Source organism: Chiloscyllium punctatum, chromosome 9, assembly GCF_047496795.1.
Source record: "Chiloscyllium punctatum isolate Juve2018m chromosome 9, sChiPun1.3, whole genome shotgun sequence".
NCBI classification, from domain to species: Eukaryota; Metazoa; Chordata; class Chondrichthyes; order Orectolobiformes; family Hemiscylliidae; genus Chiloscyllium; species Chiloscyllium punctatum.
This window is the reverse complement of record NC_092747.1, coordinates 121,505,574-121,525,170: the sequence shown is the minus strand read 5'-3', so window position 1 is coordinate 121,525,170 and position 19,597 is coordinate 121,505,574. Positions and strand designations below refer to the sequence as shown.

The window sequence follows — 19,597 nt, the reverse complement described above, 5'->3', positions numbered from 1 at the left end:
AATAGCAAAGTTCGGTACCAATGGGAATGGGCTCAACCAGGACCTTGGGTTCTTGTCACACTACAGGTGTCCTCACTGCACGAGACACTTCTACATACACATCCTCGCAGACAAACATTCTCTCATACACAAGCCCTCGCTCACTCATATGCACAGGCAAACTTCACACCTGTTGTTAGAAAAGCTATTTTGAGAATGTAATTTAAAAGTAGTTCTGGGATTTACATGTCAAAGAACCCAGAAACCAGTATAATCAATTTTAAAAGATAGATAGATTTAATCTAAAATTGTTTCATGTGTCACACCTCCAGGACACTGGACTCCTTTGTCTAGAAATTCTGTGATCATGATCTTATTCGCCACAACCACCTGATGAAGGAATAGCATTCCGAAAGCTAGTGCTTCCAAATAAATCTTTGGACTATAACCTGGGGTTGAGAGGTTTTTTAATTTAACCTTGATAATGGCATTGGAATCAATTCTTAAAGACAGGGTAATCTGCTGCTTCTGTACTCAAGGACAGTCAGCTTGAATGCAGTAATGTTTGACTAACCATGGTTTTGACCTTTTGAGCTTGTAACAAGATGAATTGAGGAGGATACTGCAGTTGATGTGATATACTTGGGTTTTTGCAAAGCTTTCGATAAGGTCATATGGAATTAAAAAAGGACTGAACAATCCTGAAAAATGTCACATTTTGGATAAAAAAATTGTCAGTATCAGGGAACAAAAGGTAATGCTGATAACTTTTTTTTTTACAATTGGAAAGGTGTTTCTTGTGAAGGTCTGTAGTGGACAGTACCTGGTCCCCTAAATTCACTGCTAGATATTTAAGTCCAAATCATTAATATTAAAGAGCATACTCAAGAAGCTTCAAGGTGAGAAATATTTCTTACATGCTTGATAGTGAGGCTAGAAGCTGTCAGATACAGGGAGATATTAACAGACTTGTCAGCATTACAGACAAATGTCAAATAGAATTCAACCTAGAGAGGTGGTGCATTTGGGAAGGTGAAATGAGTAAAGGTATATCCAACAAATGAGAAGATACACAGACACTTAGAAAAGGTTGCGTGCTCACAGATCATTGAAGGTAGTAAAACAGTTCATAGATTGCATTAATCATCCTATTTTCTTTTATTAGCCAAGGCGCATAATGCAAAGGTAGAGGGGAAATACTGGAGTTAAATGAATCAGAACTACTATTATAGGACAAGCCAAACAGCAAAACAGCCAGGGAATTCCTAGAGGCATGGCACTCATCCACAGATTCAATCAACAAGCACATCGACCTGGACCCAATATACCGGCCACTGCAGCGGACAGCTGGAACTGACAACCGGAAGCGGCAGATTCAAACCACTATAAATGCCGGAGAAAAGATCACAGAAGCGCTTCACAGGAGGCTCCCAAGCACTAAGGACGTCACCTAGACAGGGGACAAAACGTCTGCAACACAAATTCCCAGCTCGGTGAACACAACCATAACAACGAGCACCCGAGCTACAAACCTTCGCACAAACTTTGAGTATTAGTGTGCAGTTCTGGTCAACGTTTTACTGAAAGGATGCAAATGGATTAGGGAATATACAGAGAAGATTACTTAACAACACCCTCAGACTACAAATTAAAACTACAAAAGGAAAGACTGAATATGCTGAGCTCATTTCTTTGGAACAGAGGCAGCGGAGGGAAGATTTGATTGAAGTGTAGATGGTTGAAAAGGAGCCTGGACAGAAAGGATAGGGGAACTTATTTTCAGTAGCAGAGAGATCAGTGACTAGACCGATTTAAATTGACCAACAGAAGAATTAGAGGGAAGGTAAAGATCATATCATAATCTATTTACATTTGGCACATTTTGAGCTCAGGACCTAGCTGCTGATTTGGCAATATTAATGTTATACTAAGTTAAAAATCACAACACCAGGTTATAGTCCAACAGGTTTAATTGGAAGCACACTAGCTTTCGGAGCGATACTCCATCAGGTGATTGTGGAGGGCTCAATCGTAACAGAATTTATAGCAAAAATTTGCAGTGTGATGTAACTGAAATTATACATTGAAAAATTGATTGCCTGTTAAGCCTTTCATCTGTTAGAATACAGTGATACTTTCACTTCTTTCATGGGTAAATCACAAAACCCTTTTTTTAAACCCATGGGGTGACATGGTGGCTCAGTGGTTAGCACTGCTACCTCTCAGCGTCAGGTACCCAGGTTCGATTCCAGCCTCTGGCAATTGTGTGAAGTCTGCACATTCTCCCCGTGTTGACATGGGTGCTCCAGTTTCCTCCCACAATCCAAAGATGTGCAGGTTAGGAGAACTAACCATGCTAAATTCCCCAGAGTATTCAGGAATGTGTAGGTTACCTGCATTAGTCAGAGGTAAAGGTAGAGTAATGTGTTTGGGTGGAATATTCTTTTAGAGGGCCAGTGTGGACTTGTTGGGCCAAAGGGCTTGATCCCACACTGTAGAGATTCTATGGATTCCATGGAAATAAACCTGTGCTTATCTTGCAATGTTGGAGGTAAATGTGTAAAAATTTAATACTGGATGACCACTCCCAGCTTGTTAAAAGCCAGGTGGTCTCAATTTCAATAAAATATGTAAATTGTATGAGTAGTTCTTAGGTAATAAAGAAAGATAGCTGATCAACAAGAGAGTAAAAAGAGTGTTCCTTGCTGTGTGCCTGGAGTAAGAGTAACATTCTATTAGGGATATAAATTCTTCACAAGGGTTACAGAATCAAAGTTGTCTTGAAGACAAAATAATTATCTTCTGCTTTTGAGAACCGCCTGATGTTGTCATGGCTCACGCATTTGAGAAACCAAAGGAAATAAGTATTAGTCACACCTGCACTTAAACAGGCGTGACTAATTGGAGGAGTTCAAGCTCAGTTTGAATTCAGTGAGGAGGAAAGAATCTGGAAGATTTGTTTATCTTATAATTATTAGATCGACATCATCAGTGAGCCTCCAGTGAAGCAGTGGTGTTAGTGGTCCACTTTCTATTTATGCATTTATAAACACAAATAGAAAGCGGGCCACTAACACCAGTGCTTCACTGGAGACTCACTAATGTTATCTAGTATGGTGACGCAATGTCTGAAAATGAACCTCCCAGCTGAGCGAGCAAACTTACATCTAGAAATTCAACCTAAGCTACAAATCTTCTCAAAACTCACTATTAGATCAAATCTACAGTACTCAAAGATTGTTATGATAAAATGTGTCAGACTTCACTGAATCGTCTAAACTACATTGATTGAAGTAGTCTTCAGGTTTGAGAAGAACTTATTTACGTCTTGAGGATTATCAAGGGCTAATGGAAAGAAACACATGAAATTTCAAACCTCTGCGAGTAGCTGGAAAACTGAGAAGTTGAAGTGAACTCTGGAGGCCGATAGCATCACTATGGTTTGGTCTCAAGAAGATGAACGAACTTTCAAATTTTTGATTAAAAACATAAGGGAACAACTGGGGGAAGGTATATTTGTTTTTATAAAAATGGTAGTGTGTTAAGTAGTTGTGTTTACTTTATTTAACTTTTTATATACCAAAATTCTGTTTTAGCTCAAAACTGTAAAATATTGGAATAATTTATTTCAGGTCATTAGTGGTTGCCTCAATCTTTCTATAAATGAGAACATTTCTACTGGGACCATAACAATAAAGAAAAACTGGAGTGCACAGTATAAACAGAATTGCAAAAATGGAGAGCATTTTGCTACATATGGTATGTGTGCGTAAAACAAGAGACAGTACCCTCAGGCAATTTTCTTCAACAATGACTTAATTATACAGGGCAAACAAAAAACAAACCATTGGTCTTCTGACTAGTAAATCTCTCAATTTAAGAATAGAAAGCAGCACTCACTATGATCTGAAATGATTTCTATTCTAACTGAGTGTAAATTGAAAAGATTGACTGCAGACAAAAGGTCAAGTTGCGATTTCCCAGTAGTTTTTTTTATTATTCCATGGAATCAAAGTAACTGTTAAATAGTTTGCAAATTAGGTAGAAATGAAATAGGTTATTGGAAGAACATGACCGATATTTTCTTATTCTTAGAAGGACACTTTAAATATATTAACCTGACGTGCTTCCTCAGTGGAACAACTGATCATATTTATGTTTAAAAAGAACACCATAAAACTACTTCAGTCAATTCTCACCTGGCACAAAGTGCTTGACATCTGGTAGAGAGCCTTCCAGCTTTTCCCAACGAATGGCTTCAGTTTTCTTCAGCTTTATTTCAATCTACAAAAACAAACAATTGATTTTGTTTTCTTAATACAAGTAATACTTCGGCTCAATGATTTGAAGTTTGGATTGACACTGAATTCATAACTGAAGCTCAATTCAGAACTGAGCAACGTGTTATCTGCACTGGGAAAAAATCAGTCACTGCCATGTCCCTGCAAGAAATTGTCTTTGAAGTGCAGTGCTACAATGATCCCTGAATCCCTGGAGTGCAGAGAGGCCATTCATCCCATCAAATCACAACAACCCTCCAAGTAGCACCCAACTCAGACACACTCCCAACCTACCCCCATATTTACCATAGCTAATCCACATAACCTACACAACTCTCAACATTGAGGCAGTTTAGCATGGCCAATCTACTTAACGTGCACATCGCTCATCTGATATTTTTATACATTCAGTTCTTTTGCTGGAAACAGTAGTCTGAGACCAAAGAAGAAGCAACCTTAACTTATTAATACAAGGTTTTAAAAACGGTCACTTCTGGAAGAAAATCAGTAACTACAAAATGATCAACCAAAAAGAACATGGATAAAAGTAATCATTTCTTGACATTCAAATAGCAGACAAACCGGAACAATTTGACAATGGATTGGACGGTCCCAGTCTTCTCCGGTCAGACTGGACACTGGTGTCACAGCCCACACACTGACAATTAAAGATCAGAATCTATAGTATGATCTACCATTTCGTTTACAAGAAAATCTTTCCTTAAGAAAAGGCTACAACTTCTCTCTGCTGGGTTTAATAATAGCAAGAATTAAATCAGTCATAAATCACTACACTGTCTGGTTCAGATTTTATTCCTAAAAAACAAATGCCTGGATTAATCAACATGTCCAACTAAGGAAATTGTTTCAGTGAAATACAAGTTGCCAGTTGAAATTTTGGTATCTCAATTTTCTGAGAAAATGTGTTCACATTTACTTTAGAAAAAGCAGTGTTCAACATATATGATTTTCTGACATGAAAAAGAAACAAAGAACTGTGGAAATCAGAAGCTGACAAGAGCAGTTGGAAATACTCTACAGTTTTGGCAGCATCTATGGAGAGAAAACAGGGTTAATGTTTCAGGCTTTCAGAACTACTTTTCTTCCATAAATGCTGACAGATCTTTGAGTTTCTTCTTAAGCAATTTGATTTGTTTTCAAACTTTTGATATCACTGACAGAAAATGTTCCAAATAAGGAGCATGAATTAGCAAAATTTGTTCCATTTTTCATCTGACAAGAAGCTGCCCATTAACAATTTGCAGTTTCCATAATTCCATATTTAAAATCAGTAACAAAATTTACATAACTCTTAGCTAGCAATATCTTGGACCTTTGTGGAGTTAGCTTTTTTTGGCTATCCCTGCCACAAACTTCATCTAGTACTCCTGCTGGGTAATAATTTTGCCCAGCGAGTCTGTTAGCAATCAAATTGAATGTTAAAATTATCTTATGAAAAGTATTGCTCTTCTCAGCATAACTTTGTTTACAGCAGCATTTTTGACATGGAGAGGGCTCAAGTGATTAAACTTAACAGTAAAGCAGAAATGACCAATAAATCTGGTTGGAAAGCAGAAAGTGCTGGAGAAACTCAGTTGGTTTGGTAGCATCTGCAGAGAGAAAGCGTTAACATTTCATCTTCAATGACTCAGCATTTGTTTTTAATTCAGATCTCCAGCATGAACAGTATAGAGGAACCTCAATTATCCCAATATCAATTATCTGAAAATTGGATTATCAGAAGGTTTGAGGTCCCAATGGAAACATTACAAAGAAGTGTTTCTAACAGTGATCGTGCCTTTTTTTTTAAAAGAGTGATTAAACAGGCACCATCTCAAAAATGACTGTCTGCCTGCCTTCTCTCTCTCTCTCCACATTTTCCCTGGAGTTCGACACAGGGGCAATACCCTAAACCCTCCTTCCCCAGATAATCGCTACAACGTGTCCTGTACAGGGCAAAAAGTTGCAGTAAAAAGTTGTGTGCCTGCGGCTGTGCGCCCGCGTGTGCACATTATTTGGAGATTTACTGCACAAATGTAGCTGCAGCAGTCTTGCTGTTGGTGTCAGTCCAGTTGCCCTGGAGGGGGGAGGGGTGTGTACACAAGGTTGGGGGGGTGGCAGGGCGGTGCTCGATGGGGCTGGGGGCAGGATGTTGGCCAGGGGCGGGGTGGGGGCGCAGTATTGGCCGGGGTTGGGGATATGGGTGGTGGTGTGGTGTTGGACACATGTTCTCACGTGCTGTGCTGCTGCCATCTCCTCAACAGGGAGCAGACTTTAAAAACCCCGAGCCCCAGAGGAAAGGCATTTAAATTGATTAACCGAATAAATGATTATCCAAAATGAAATAGTGCCCGTCCATTACGTTCGGATAATTTAAGTTACCCTGTACCTAGCTTTGAGGGAATAATTTTTGCCTTTTCAGCTAGCAAGATTTAACTTCCCAATTCCATAAAGCTGTGTTGCTAAGCAACTGTTCTCAACATCTGCACCTTTTGAAGTTATGATTGGAGATCTTTAGATGATTATCTGAGAAATATTTAATTTAGATAAGATGCATCCAGAACTCAAATTTTCTGTCTGTCTGAAACCACAGTATAGAACAAAACAGAACATAAGAATAGGAGAAGTAGCCCATCCTTCGAGCCTGCTCTACCATTCAAGATCATAGCTGATCTGTTCATGGACTCCGCTCCACTTAACTGCCCTTTCACCATAATCTTTAATCCCTTTACTGTTCAAAAAATCTTAGCTTTAAAATAGTTTACTGAAGTTGCGTCAACCAATGCTCTGGGTGAAGACGTTCCTTCTCAATTCCAGTTTTAAATCTGCTCTCCCTAATTTTGAAGCGATGTCCTCTTGTCCTAGTTTCACCTGCCAGTGGAAACATCCTCTCCGTCTATCTTATCTATTCCCTTTATGTATTTCTATTAAATCCCCCCATTCTAAAGCCCAATGAATATAATTCCAATCTACTTTGTCAGCCCTCGTAAGCTAACTCCTTCAACTCCAGAATCAACCTAGTGAACTTCCTCTGCATCCACTCTGATGCCAGTACACCCTCTAAGTAAGGAGACCAAAACTGCATGCATTACTCCAAGTGTGGCCTCACCGGCACCCTATATAGCTGCAACATAACCTCCCTGCTTTTAGTAATGATGAAGGACAAAACGCCATTTGCCTTCCTAATTACTTGCACCGGCAGACCAACCTTCTGTGATTCATGCACAAGGACACCCAGGCCCCTCTGCATTGCAGCATGCTGCAATTTTTAAATCATTCAAGTAATAATCTTTTTCACTGTTACTCTGACCAAAATTAATATTGTATTCCAACTGCCAGACCTTTGCCCAAAGTATCTATGTTTCTCTGCAAAGTTTCACAGTCCTCTGCACACTTTGCTCTGCCACTCTCATCTGCTAACTAACCAACCACACATGGTCCACAATTCCAAGCCATCTATATAAATTGTGAATAATTGTGGTCCCAACACTAATCCCTGAGACACACCACTAATTAGTGATTGCCAAGCAGAACACTCCTTTATCCCCAATCTTTCCTGTTAGTCAACCAATCTTCTATCCATGCTAATATTTTACCCGTAACATCATAGATAAGCGTAAGGTGCTATGTTCTAGTGTTACTCGATTGGTCACAGTACTCTGCTTTAGGCAAAGCACACCATTTTAAATGGGGGTTAAAATATAAAGAAAGAAAGAAAACATAGTATAACTTTAACTCTATTGGAAAACTTAAATTAATAGCTACTAAATAGCAACTGTTCCAACAACAAAAATCACAAATATATCCTTGGCAAAGTCAGTAAAACAGGTGGTCGCACATGTGACTCTGGCAGCAGAAAGAGAACCCATATCCTAAATTCTCAGTCGTGTCCATTGCATCTGCCCATGCTGACTCCCAAATTAGACATTCTACTTTCTGCACTTCTTTCTTACCCATTTCCCTCAAATCACAGGAGGATGTTCCCACATCCTTACCTTTCACTCAGTCTCCACATTACCTTTTGCAATTTTCACAGCACCATTCAGCATTCTGATGGTTGCCATTGTGCTTTAGCACTCTGATTCACTCCTCTGTCACTTCAAATCTTCCCAATTTTCACTGTGACTTCCTATGCAAGTGCAGGAAGTGCAACAACTGCCCCACAATTCCTCTCCATTCTTAACATCCAGTAGCCAAACATTCTCTCCTTGTGAATTATTTACTATATTGTACATATTGCCAATAAGGCTATTACCTTTATACTTTGGGGGAAACTAAATAATGGCAGAGTGCAGATCCACTGAGATTCAGGGCCAATGTCACCTGCGATGCTAGTGCTTGCTAACTGTCGTTTAAATTCACATTAACAGTAACCACTTTGAAATAATAATGCTCAGCTCTGGGAAACTGAGGAATAAGGAATGATGCTTCAATAAAAAAAAAAGTATGTTCCTTCCAGAACACAGGTATTTTCAGGACCTGTGATAACATGAACTAGCAAATGACAATCTCAAAAGTGAGCAATCAAATCCCATTGTGCTGTAATTTAATTTCAGCTGAAATTACTGTAGAATGTAACAATAATGCCAGGTTCAAGGCAGAACTGAAAATAGTCAGATTTGTAGGTTTGCAGATTCTGTGAAGGAACACTTAAGTATCCCATGAAGCTCTGCACACACCAAGTAACAGTCAAAATTCAGTCTCTGTTTGTGAAGAAACACTGTGACTAATGTATTGTAGAGCTATTGGCTTATATTAAAAAAACTTAATGAATCATTCCTTCAGGCAAGGAGGGAGCCCCCCCCCGCCTCAAGAAAAAGATAATGAATAAAATGTGGTTTTGTACCTGTAAAGTAGACCTATACTGGAGAATGAAATCAAAAGGGTGGGGAGGAAAATCAAACAAAGTAGGGACAGAACAGTGCATTCCATTATTCAACTTAAATTTGCAACCCAACATTACCCCAAAAGGAAAAATGCATTTAAACAAAAACATGGATAGATTTTCAATTTAAGGAAGATTTATGGTGACCTTGGTATACATTAATCTATATTGTATGCATAAATACTTCACGTTATGACATGTCACCAGTACTTTCCAGCCTAACCTAGGGAACCATTTAGACCTTTGAACAGATAAACCTTTGTGTAAGCTGCCTTTAGACAGGCAACCAGCAGGAAAAGCTGCAGCATTACACAAAATCTCAATCTGACACTGAATGTGAACAACCTTGCACTCGAGCTATGCGGTCTAATCTAATTATTCACAGAACGGTATAAATGTCAATAATAATTCTTCCTAATTGGCTATCATCCAATGTGTTCCTTTATAAGAGCTTCTGCAAATTTGATTTAAACACAGTATGTGGAACAGGGAGACACTTCTAAATCATGGGAGTAGTTTTTTTTGAAAAAAGGTAACTAAACAAATTTCAGCCAGCAAAACTTTAATCTTGAAAATGCATTTCATCTTGATTCTACTTTAGAACAAACGACAAATTTGCAAAAAATCACAGAAAAATTACAAAGAGTGAAAACGTTTAGAAAGGATTTTTGTGCTAAAATTGTTAAGTATTTTGCCAACCTGCCATTATTTTGACCCCTCATTCTTGGTGAAGATTTCCCACCAGCTGAAAGAGCAATCTCTAGACAAGAAATGTTCTCTTTACTTGTACGTGCAACACAGATGCTGGCAATCTTGAACAAGAACAGCAAATGGTGGAATTACTCTACTAGTCATGCAACATCTGTGAAACAAAGTTAATGACCGTTCATCAGGGATGGAAATACTGTAAATGTAATCTGTTTTAAGTAAGGAAGAGGAAGAGTGAAGACCAAGTCCTAAAAAAAAGGGTAAAATGTAGACACACTTATGACCCAAACTAATGGTAATACCAGACAGGTTAGAATCAACTTCGAAGTCAGTCAGAACTTCTTTCTAGCCCTAGCTACATTGAGACTGCTAACAACAGTACCAATGATACTGAAGACTATTTCGTTTGGAATGAACTTGACTCTGCTCATCCACTCACCCCTGCACGTGGACAGCACGGTGGTTAGCACTACTGCCTCAGTCCCAGGGACCTAGGTTCGATCCCAACCTCAGGTGTCTGGCTGTGTAGAGTTTGCACATTCCCCCCTGCCTGCATGGGTTTCTGCCAGGTACTCCGGTTTCCTCCCAGATTCTAAAGATGTACAAGTAGTTTGGCATGCTGAATTACCCACCGTGTTCAGGGACATGTCAGTTAAGTACATAAGCCACAGAAGATGCAGAGTTTAGGGATAGGATAGGGTAGGGTAGGGGGATAGGTCTAGGTGGGTGGCTCTTTGGAGGGTCAGTGTGGACTTGTTGGGCCAAATGGCCTGCTTCCAGACTGTAGGGATTCTATGATTTCAAAAGATCACCACCTCTCTAGAGGTTATAAATGTTAGTCTATAAACACCTTAACCATCTCACCAAGGTTCATTTTGCTGAAATCACACTACTTTTGTTTTGAACTCAATATTCAAAATGACTTTGATCTTAAATATGCTAAGCTAGTTACAATTAATTATAAATTAAACTTTGCATCCACCTTAGAACAAAAGGTTCCCAAACACAAATTAGAACAAATCATGAATCTTCATAAGACACCACTGTTTTGCGACCCCATCCCACACACCCCTGCAACATCAGTGGGTGGCACGGTGGCACAGTGGTTAGCACTGCTGCCTCACAGCGCCAGAGACCCGGGTTCAATTCCCGCCTTAGGCGACTGACTGTGTGGAGTTTGCATATTCTCCCCGTGTCTGCGTGGGTTTCCTCCGGGTGCTCCGGTTTCCTCCCACAGTCCAAAGATGTGCGGGTCAGGTGAATTGGCCATGCTAAATTGCCCGTAGTGTTAGGTAAGGGGTAGATGTAGATGTAGGGGTATGGGTGGGTTGCGCTTCGGCGGGGCGGTGTGGACTTGTTGGGCCGAAGGGCCTGTTTCCACACTAAGTAATCTAATCTAATCTAATCCTTTTCCTATCACTGCCTTTTTCATTCAGGGGAGGTTGGCTTTGTTTGCAACCTCAACATTTTACTCATTACTAAATGCTCTCAAAGTAGTGATGCAGCTGCCTTTTGAACCACTTGTTTTATTCATTTGGGCACAATGCTGTTAAGCAAATTTGACTCAGCAACAGCAATGGAATGGCAATATATTTCCAAGTCTGTGGCTTCGAGAGGAAGTTGCAGGTTGTGGCGCTTCCAAGTATCTGCTGCTCTTGCCCTTCCAGACTTTAGTATCTGTATGACTTGAAGGTGCTGCCTAAGGAGCCTCAAATGAATTTCTCACAGCACTACATTCAGATGAACAGCACCAATCAATTGGGTTACTTTGTTCTGAATGGCTTCAGGCTTCGATTTTTGTTGTTGGAAATGCACTCATCAGGTAAGTGGGAAGGTTTCCATCATATTTCAAATTGCTGTTTGTAGATGGTAGACAGGCAGTGAGTCAGAGTTCCCAGCCTCTGACCTGTTTTTGTAATCTCAATACTTAAATAACTAGTCCAGTTCAGTTTCTGATCAATGATAAGCCCCAGGTAGTTGATCATGGGCAATTCGGTCACAGTGATGTCAAAGGATATCAATGGATATGGTTAAATCACTTAGTGAATGAGTCACTGCCTGGCACAAAATCTTGTTATCTGCCTAGATGTTGTCCACGTCTTGCCGCATTTGAATTCAGGCTGATTCAGTATCTGAGTCATGAGTAGTGCTAAGTATTGCATAATTACCAGAGAACATCTTCCATTTCTGACTTCCTTATCGTGGGAAGGTGTCTGATGAAGTAGTTGATGACAGCTGCACTTAGAACACCATCCACTGGAGCTCCTCTTTAAACGTGAGTAGCTACAGCATTTCCTATTTTGTCATTTTACATTTATACTGTGCCGGGAACTTTGTGTGGCGTTTACTAATCCGTTTAAAACAGTCAGGACGAGATCATATCTGGAGTGAGAAACAGCCCAAGTGAGTATAAAGTTCAGGGAATATGGAGGCAACGCAGCAATTCAGTGCACAAGGGGAAAAGTGTTTTTTGCTTTGTTTTATGGACTATCCTTTGAAAGGTTTGTTTTAAACAGGATAAATCAAAGCCCAGAATCAGGGCCCAACAACAAAAAAGTGTCATCACAGCTAAACCAAATGTTCACTGCTTAGTGACAGCTACTAAGTTAACTACTTAATACGGGTTACTTTCAGATTGAAGTTAATACAGAAATATTTATAGGCTACAAACTAAAAATCCAGTCATAAGTTTTTAAAAATCAAATTAAAAACTAAGCAACAGAGATGATGGGCCAGGCGATTTGTGGTTACTGCAAGGTGTGGGAGCTGGTGAACATCATTTATGATTCAGAATGACAATATCTGCAGCAAGTGCTGAGTTACTTGAGGAACTATGGCTCAGAATTGATGAACTAGAGTCTGAACTTTGAACAATATGATACATTGTGGATAGGGAGAATTAACTGGATGCCACTTCAGGAAGCACTCAGATTAATGACCTCAAACTCTGAGAGACAAGTGAGGGAAGATGGTTTAATCCAGGAGGTAGCACTGAAGGAGCCTCAGCCCTCTAGTTTGTTTAATAGGTTGAGATTTTTGCTTTATATATGGTTGAAAGTGGGGGTTGTAGAGAGTATGAGAAAACTGACCATAGTATAGAACATTACAGCGCAGTACAGGCCCTTCAGCCCTCTATGTTGCACTGATCTGTGAAACCAATCTGAAGCCCATCTAACCTACACTATTTCACTCTCACCCATATGCCTGTCCAATGACCGCTTAAATGCCCTTAAAGTTGGCAAGTCTACTGCTGTTGCAGGCAGTGCATTCCATGCCCCTACTACTGAGTAAAGAAACGATCACTGACATCTGTCCTATATCTATCACCCCTCCACTTAAAGCTACGGCCCCTATTGCTAGCCATCGCCAGAGGAAAAAGGTTCTCACTGTCCACCCGATTAACGCTCTGATTATCTTATGTCTCAATTATGTCACCTCTCAATCATCATCTCTCTAACGAAAAGAGCCTCAAGTCCGTCAACCATTTTCTTGTAAGACCTTCCCTGCAAGCCAAGCAACATCCTAGTAAATCTCTTCTGAACCCTTTCCAAAGCTTCCACATCCTTCCTATAATGAGAACAGAACTGTACACAATACTGCAAGTGCTGCCGTACCAGAGTTTTGTGCAGCTACAGCAGGACCTCATGGTTCTGAAATTCGATCCCTCTATTAAAAGCTAACACACTGTATATGCCTTCTTAACAACCCTATCAACCTGCGTCAAAACTTTCAAGGATCTACGTACTTGGACTCATATCCCTCTGCCTATTTACACTACCAAGAATCTTACCATTAGCCCAGTACTCTGCATTCTTGTTACTCCTTCCGAAGTGAATCCCCTCACACCTCTCATTAAGCTCCATTTCCACCTCTGCAGCTTATCTATGTCCCTCCTTCGTCACAACCCACAACTCTACTGACCTTCGTGTCATCCGCAAATTTACTAGCCCACCCTTCTATGTCCTCATCCAGGAGGAGAAAGGGAGGACTGCGGATGCTGGAGATCAGAGCTGAAAATGTGTTGCTGGAAAAGCACAGCAGGTCAGGCAGCATCCAAGGAACAGGAGAATCAATGTTTCGGGCATGAGCCCTTCTTCCTGAAGAAGGGCTCATGCCCGAAACGTCGATTCTCCTGTTCCTTGGATGCTGCCGGACCTGCTGTGCTTTTCCAGCAACACATTTTCAGCTATGTCCTCATCCAGGTCATTTATAAAAATGCCAAACAGTGGACCCAAAACAGATCCTTGTAGTACCCCACCAGTAACTGAACTCCAGGATGAATATTTCCCATCAACCGCCACCCTCTGTCTTCATTCTGCTAGCCAATTTCTGATCCAAACCACTAAAATCACCCTCAATCCCACAACTCCATATTTTATGCAACAGTCTACTGTGGTGACCCTTATCAAAGGCCTTACTGAAATCCATATACACCACAACCACCTGTTTGGTCATCCTTTCAAAGAACTCTAAGGTTTGAGAGGTACAACCTACCTTTGACAAAACCATGCTGACTATCCCTAATCAACGCATTCTTTTCTAAGTGACTGTAAATCCTCTCGTCAACCTTTCCAACACTTTACCCACAACTGAAGGAAAGCTCACTGGTCTATAATTACCAGGGTTGTCTATTCCTCTTCTTGAAGAAGGGAACATTTGCTATCCTCCAGTCTTCTGGCACTATTCCTGTAGACAATGACAGCAAAGGTCAAAGCAAGAGGCTCAGCAATCTCCTCCCTGACTTCCCAGAAAATCCAAGGATAAATCCCAACTGGTTTCGGGGACTTAGATATTTACACTTTCCAGAATTGCTAACACCTCCTCGTGAGCCTCAATGCCACCTGGTCGAGTAGCCGGTATCTCAGTATTCTCCTCTGCAATAGTGTCTTTTTCTAGTGTAAATACTGACGGAAAATATTCATTAAGCGCTTCCCCCATCTCCTATCTCCACGCACAATTTCCTACGACTATCCTTGGTTGGTCCCAATCTTACTCTACTCATTCTTTTATTCTTGATATACCGAAAGAAAGCCTTAGGGTTTTACTTGATCCTACCTGCCAATGACTTCTCATGTCCCCCACCTGACTCTTCTTAGCTCTATCCAAGTCTTTCTTGGCTAACTTTAACTCTTAAGTGCCCTAACTAAGCAATCACATCTCACCCTAACAAGCTGCCTTCTTCCTCATCAAGAGATTCAACCTCTTCAGTAAACCACAGCTCCCGCACTCGACAACTTCCTCCCTGCCCAACAGGTACATACTTGTCAAGGATCCACAATAGCTGTTCCTGGAATAAGCTCTACATTTCAATTGTACCTATCCCCTACAGTTTCCTTCCCCACCCTATGTATCCCAAATCTTGCCTAATCACACTGCAATTGCCTTTCTCCCAGTTATAACTCTTGCCCTGCAGTATACACCTATCACTTTCCATCACTAAAGTAAACATAACCAAACTGTGGTCACTATCCCTAACTTGCTCATCTACCTCCAAATCTAACACCTGGCTGGGTTCATTACCCAGTACCAACTCTAATGGGCCTCGTCCCTTGTTGGCCTGTCTACATATGTCAGGAAGCACCTCGTGTACACATTGGACAAAAACTGACCCACCTAAAATACTTGAACTATAGTATTCCCAGTCAACATTTGGAAAGATAAAACTTCCATAACAAGTATCCTGTCACTTACGATCACACTAAGGATCATCTTTGATATCCTATGCTCCACATCTCTGGAACTATTTGCAGGCCTATAGAAAACTCCCAACAGGGTGACCTCTCTTTTTCTATTTCTAACCTCAGTCCATACTATCTCAGTAGACAAGTCCTCAAACATCCTTTCTGCAACTATAATACTGCCCTTGACTAACAGTGGCATCCCACCTTCTCTTTTACCAGTTTCTCTGTTCTTACTGAAACATCTAAATCCCAGAACCTACAGTTCACAGGTTCAAAAGACTGAAGTAAACAAATGGCTCAAAAGATTGGTGTGGGGCAAACAGGTTCTAAATCATGGGACACTGGCACCAGTACTGGGGAAGGAGAGAGCTGTTCCAATAGGATAGGGTCCTCCTGAATCATGGTACAACCAGAGTCCTGTGGAATTACAGAAATGATACTTGATTTCTGGAGAAAAAAAAACAACTAAGGGGAGAGAGAAGACTAAGCAGAGGTTACTAAAGTTTCCAGAACAAATAGTAGGACAGAGAATGGTAAGAGTCAAGAATCTAACCTCAGGCAGAGAAGGGACAATGAGAAGAGGTCACTCAACATAGGACTGAGAACATTGTACTTAAATGCACTCAGTATACAAAAACAAGGTAAATAAACTTGTAGCTAAGACTGAAATTGACAGGTATGATGCTGTGGGTATCACAAATATGGCTGCAAGAGGATCAGGGCTGGGAACTAAATATCCAAGAAAACACACCCTACCAAAAGGGCAAGATTGGTGTGGGCATTTGACAAAGTGCTGCAGAGAAGGCTGCTTATGAAGAAAGAGTTCATGGTTTTAGGGGCAAGGTATTGGAATGGAAAGATGATTGGATGACTGGCAAAAGGGAAAGAGTCGGGGCAAAAGGGTCTTTTTTAGGATTGCAGTCAATGACAAGAGGGAGCCACAGGGGATGGTGATGGGACTACAGCTATTCACATTATCCATTAATTACCTGGATGAAGGAACTGACAGCATTGTTGCTATGTTTGTAGGTGACACAAAGGGACAGGTAGTGTTCAGGAAATAGGGGTGGTGCAGAAGAACTTGAACAAAGAATGGGCAAAAAGCAGACGCCTGAAATACAATGTGAGAAAGCGGGGTTATGCACTTTGGTATGGAGAGGGGCTATTTTCTAAATGGGGTGAGGATTCAGAAATCTGAAGCACAAAGAGACTTCGTAGTCCTAGTTCAGGATTATCTTCAGGTTAACAGGCTCAGTTGACAGTTAGGAAGACAAATATAATGTCAACTTCATTTCAACAGGGCGAGAATACAGAAGCGGAGATGTACTGTTCAGGCTATGTATGATTCTGGCTTGGAATAATTCAAGCAGATTCGGGCCCAGTAACAATGAAGAATGTCCTGGCGTAAGATAAGGTCTAGAGAAGGTTTACAAGAACAATCTTGGGGTGAAGGGTTTTTCAAAAGAGTAGTTGAGGATCTTCGTCTACTCCAGGAGCTGAGAAGGATGATGGGCAGTCACTTTGAAACTTACAGGATACAGAGAGGCCTATCCATATTGGATGTGGAAAACATGTTTCCATTAGGACAGACTCAAGGACACAGCCTCAGAATAAAGGGTCGACCCTTTAGAACCGACATGAGGAGGAAGCTCTTCAGCCAAATCGTGGTTGATCTCTGGAACATACTGTCACAGAGGGCTGTGAATGCCTGGTCATTGAGTGTATTTAAGACTGACAGAGGTTCTTGAAATGGGGGTTGAGAACAAATGACCAAATTATGGAGCAGACTGGGCTTTTCTACTCCAATATGGTCTTGAGCAAAAGCTAGTGGTTGGGACTCTACTCACTGGAGTTTAGGAAAATGAGAGGCCTTGCCTGCAACAATAGTAGACTCGCCAATTTTAAGGGCATTTAAAATGGTCACTGGATAAACATTTGGATAATAATGGAATAGTGTAGGTTAGAAGCGCTTCAGGTTGGTTTCACAGGTCAGTGCAACATCGAGGACTGAAGGGCCTGTACTGCGCTGTAATGTTCAACGTTCTATCTCACTGAAACATATAGGATTCTTAAGGGGCTTGACCAGGTAAATGCTGAGAGGATGTTTACCCTAAGTGAGGAATATAGGACCAGAGGGCACAGTCTCAGAATAAAGGAGTGCCAAATTTAAGACCAAGGTGAGGAGGAATTTCTTCTCTCAAGACAATTGACTGTCTTTGAGCTGGAAGGCAGAGTCCTTGTGCATATTTAAAGCGAAGATAGATTCTTGATGAGGAAGGAAATCAAATGTTACAGGGAATCGCAGGAAAATGGACACAAGGAATGTTGAATTAAGCTGTAATCGTTCATTTACTCAAGAATCAAATTTTATTCATTTCAGAATATTAAAAGCTACTATGGCTGTAAAAAATGGTTTTTATTTAAAATGCTGTTGAAACTCAAAGAAAGCAGCATCTGTTGAGGAGGAATACAAATATCATTTCAAGTCCAGTGTGACAGTGTGACACTGTCCCATAACGTTATACTGGATTTGAAATATTAACTCAGCTTCTTTCTCTTTTGATAATACCAGACCCTAGCTTCTCCAGTGCTTTGTTTTGATTGTTGACTTCCAGTGTCTGCAGTAGAAGTCAGCAATCATTGAAGAATATGAACTAAGCTAATGAGACCACTTTTAAATGATTATCATCAAGTAGCATACTTAATTAGGAGCTTCATAATAAGTTTCATAACTGACCTGTTTCTTTAACCCGAATATCTCTGACATTCACTGCTTGGAATACAGCCCTTATTAATTGAAAGAGAATTTAATACTGAAATGTCACATGTATGTTGAAACTAAACATATAAAAACTAAGTACTTAATATTTAGAACAAAGCACATTAGTCATTCATTTGACTTTTAAAACTTTCTAAAATTACATAAGCTGCTTATTTTTAAAGACTTTGGCATTAAAACTTTACAGCATTTGGCTAAGTTATAGGGGCACTGAAAAACAGCAAATCCATTCATAACATACCAATAGACAAAATGTATACATGATTCAATTTTGAACAATTACAAAAGCTATTGAGAAGATGGTTCTTCTGATTGCTTGCTGAATGGAGCAGCAACTGCAGCCACACACGAATAGCATTTCAGTGACCAAAAGAATATCCAAGAAATGTATAGTTTCATATCAGTTTACATAATAAAGGAAACTATTTCAACTAAAGATAGAAATTCCCATCACCATATTCTCAAAGGATGTTACATTTATCACGCACTGAACTATGGAGATCAAGTTGACATGTGTTGGCACTGAGTTCACAAAAAGCAAACCCCATGTTTAAGAGAACTATGATAAGTGCGAAAGACTCTTCATGCGTCACCATGAACTAAAAGGGTCCGAAGGCAGACAAGTTACCAGGACCAGATGGTGTATATACAGAGGTTTTAATGGAAGTGATGTGATTTCAGGATTGCTGCAGTAGATTGGAAAACCACAAATGTGGTACATCTGTTCAAGTACAAGGAGATGAAAAGTATCTTGTTGTAGATAGACCCCAACATTGGTAGTAATGTTAAGGAAGTCATTAAACAGAAAATCCGATGCAAACAAAAAGGATATAGGTGTAATAATGCACTGTCTGCATACAGATTGGACATATCAAATCTATAACAACGGTGCATGAGGAGAGAATTCTGAGAATGTACACAAGATGGTTTTCTGGATCAACATCTTGAGGAACCAACTAGAGAACAGGCCGATTATTATGTAATGAGAAATGAACAATTGACAATCCAGCTGTGCAAGGCTCATCGGGGTAGAGTCACCATAATAAAGTAGAATTTTTCATTAATAAGAATGATATGGATGCAAGTTTGTTCACTGAGCTGGAAAGTTTGTTTTCCAGAATCATCAGTATGTCTCTGGTGAAACGCTGGTTGTATGTCACACCTGTATTTATAGGTCTTGGTTTTTTTTTACAAAAAGGTGGGTGATGTCATTTTCAGTACTTTCTTTCAAGGCTGTTTTACAGATGGCCCATTAACTGATATAGAAAAAGGCAGTCCTAGTCAG

At 40.2% G+C, this 19,597-nt stretch overlaps 1 protein-coding gene across 2 annotated transcripts in view; it reads right to left on the bottom strand.

Moving 5' to 3' along the window:
* Window positions 1–19,597, bottom strand: part of sugt1 (SGT1 homolog, MIS12 kinetochore complex assembly cochaperone) — a 73,893-nt gene that overhangs the window by 11,321 nt on the left and 42,975 nt on the right. For both annotated transcript variants that reach the window (XM_072578174.1, XM_072578175.1), the window contains exon 11: window positions 4,179–4,263. In XM_072578174.1, the coding sequence (XP_072434275.1) occupies window positions 4,179–4,263 (85 nt within the window). The remainder of the gene's footprint in view (window positions 1–4,178; window positions 4,264–19,597) is intronic.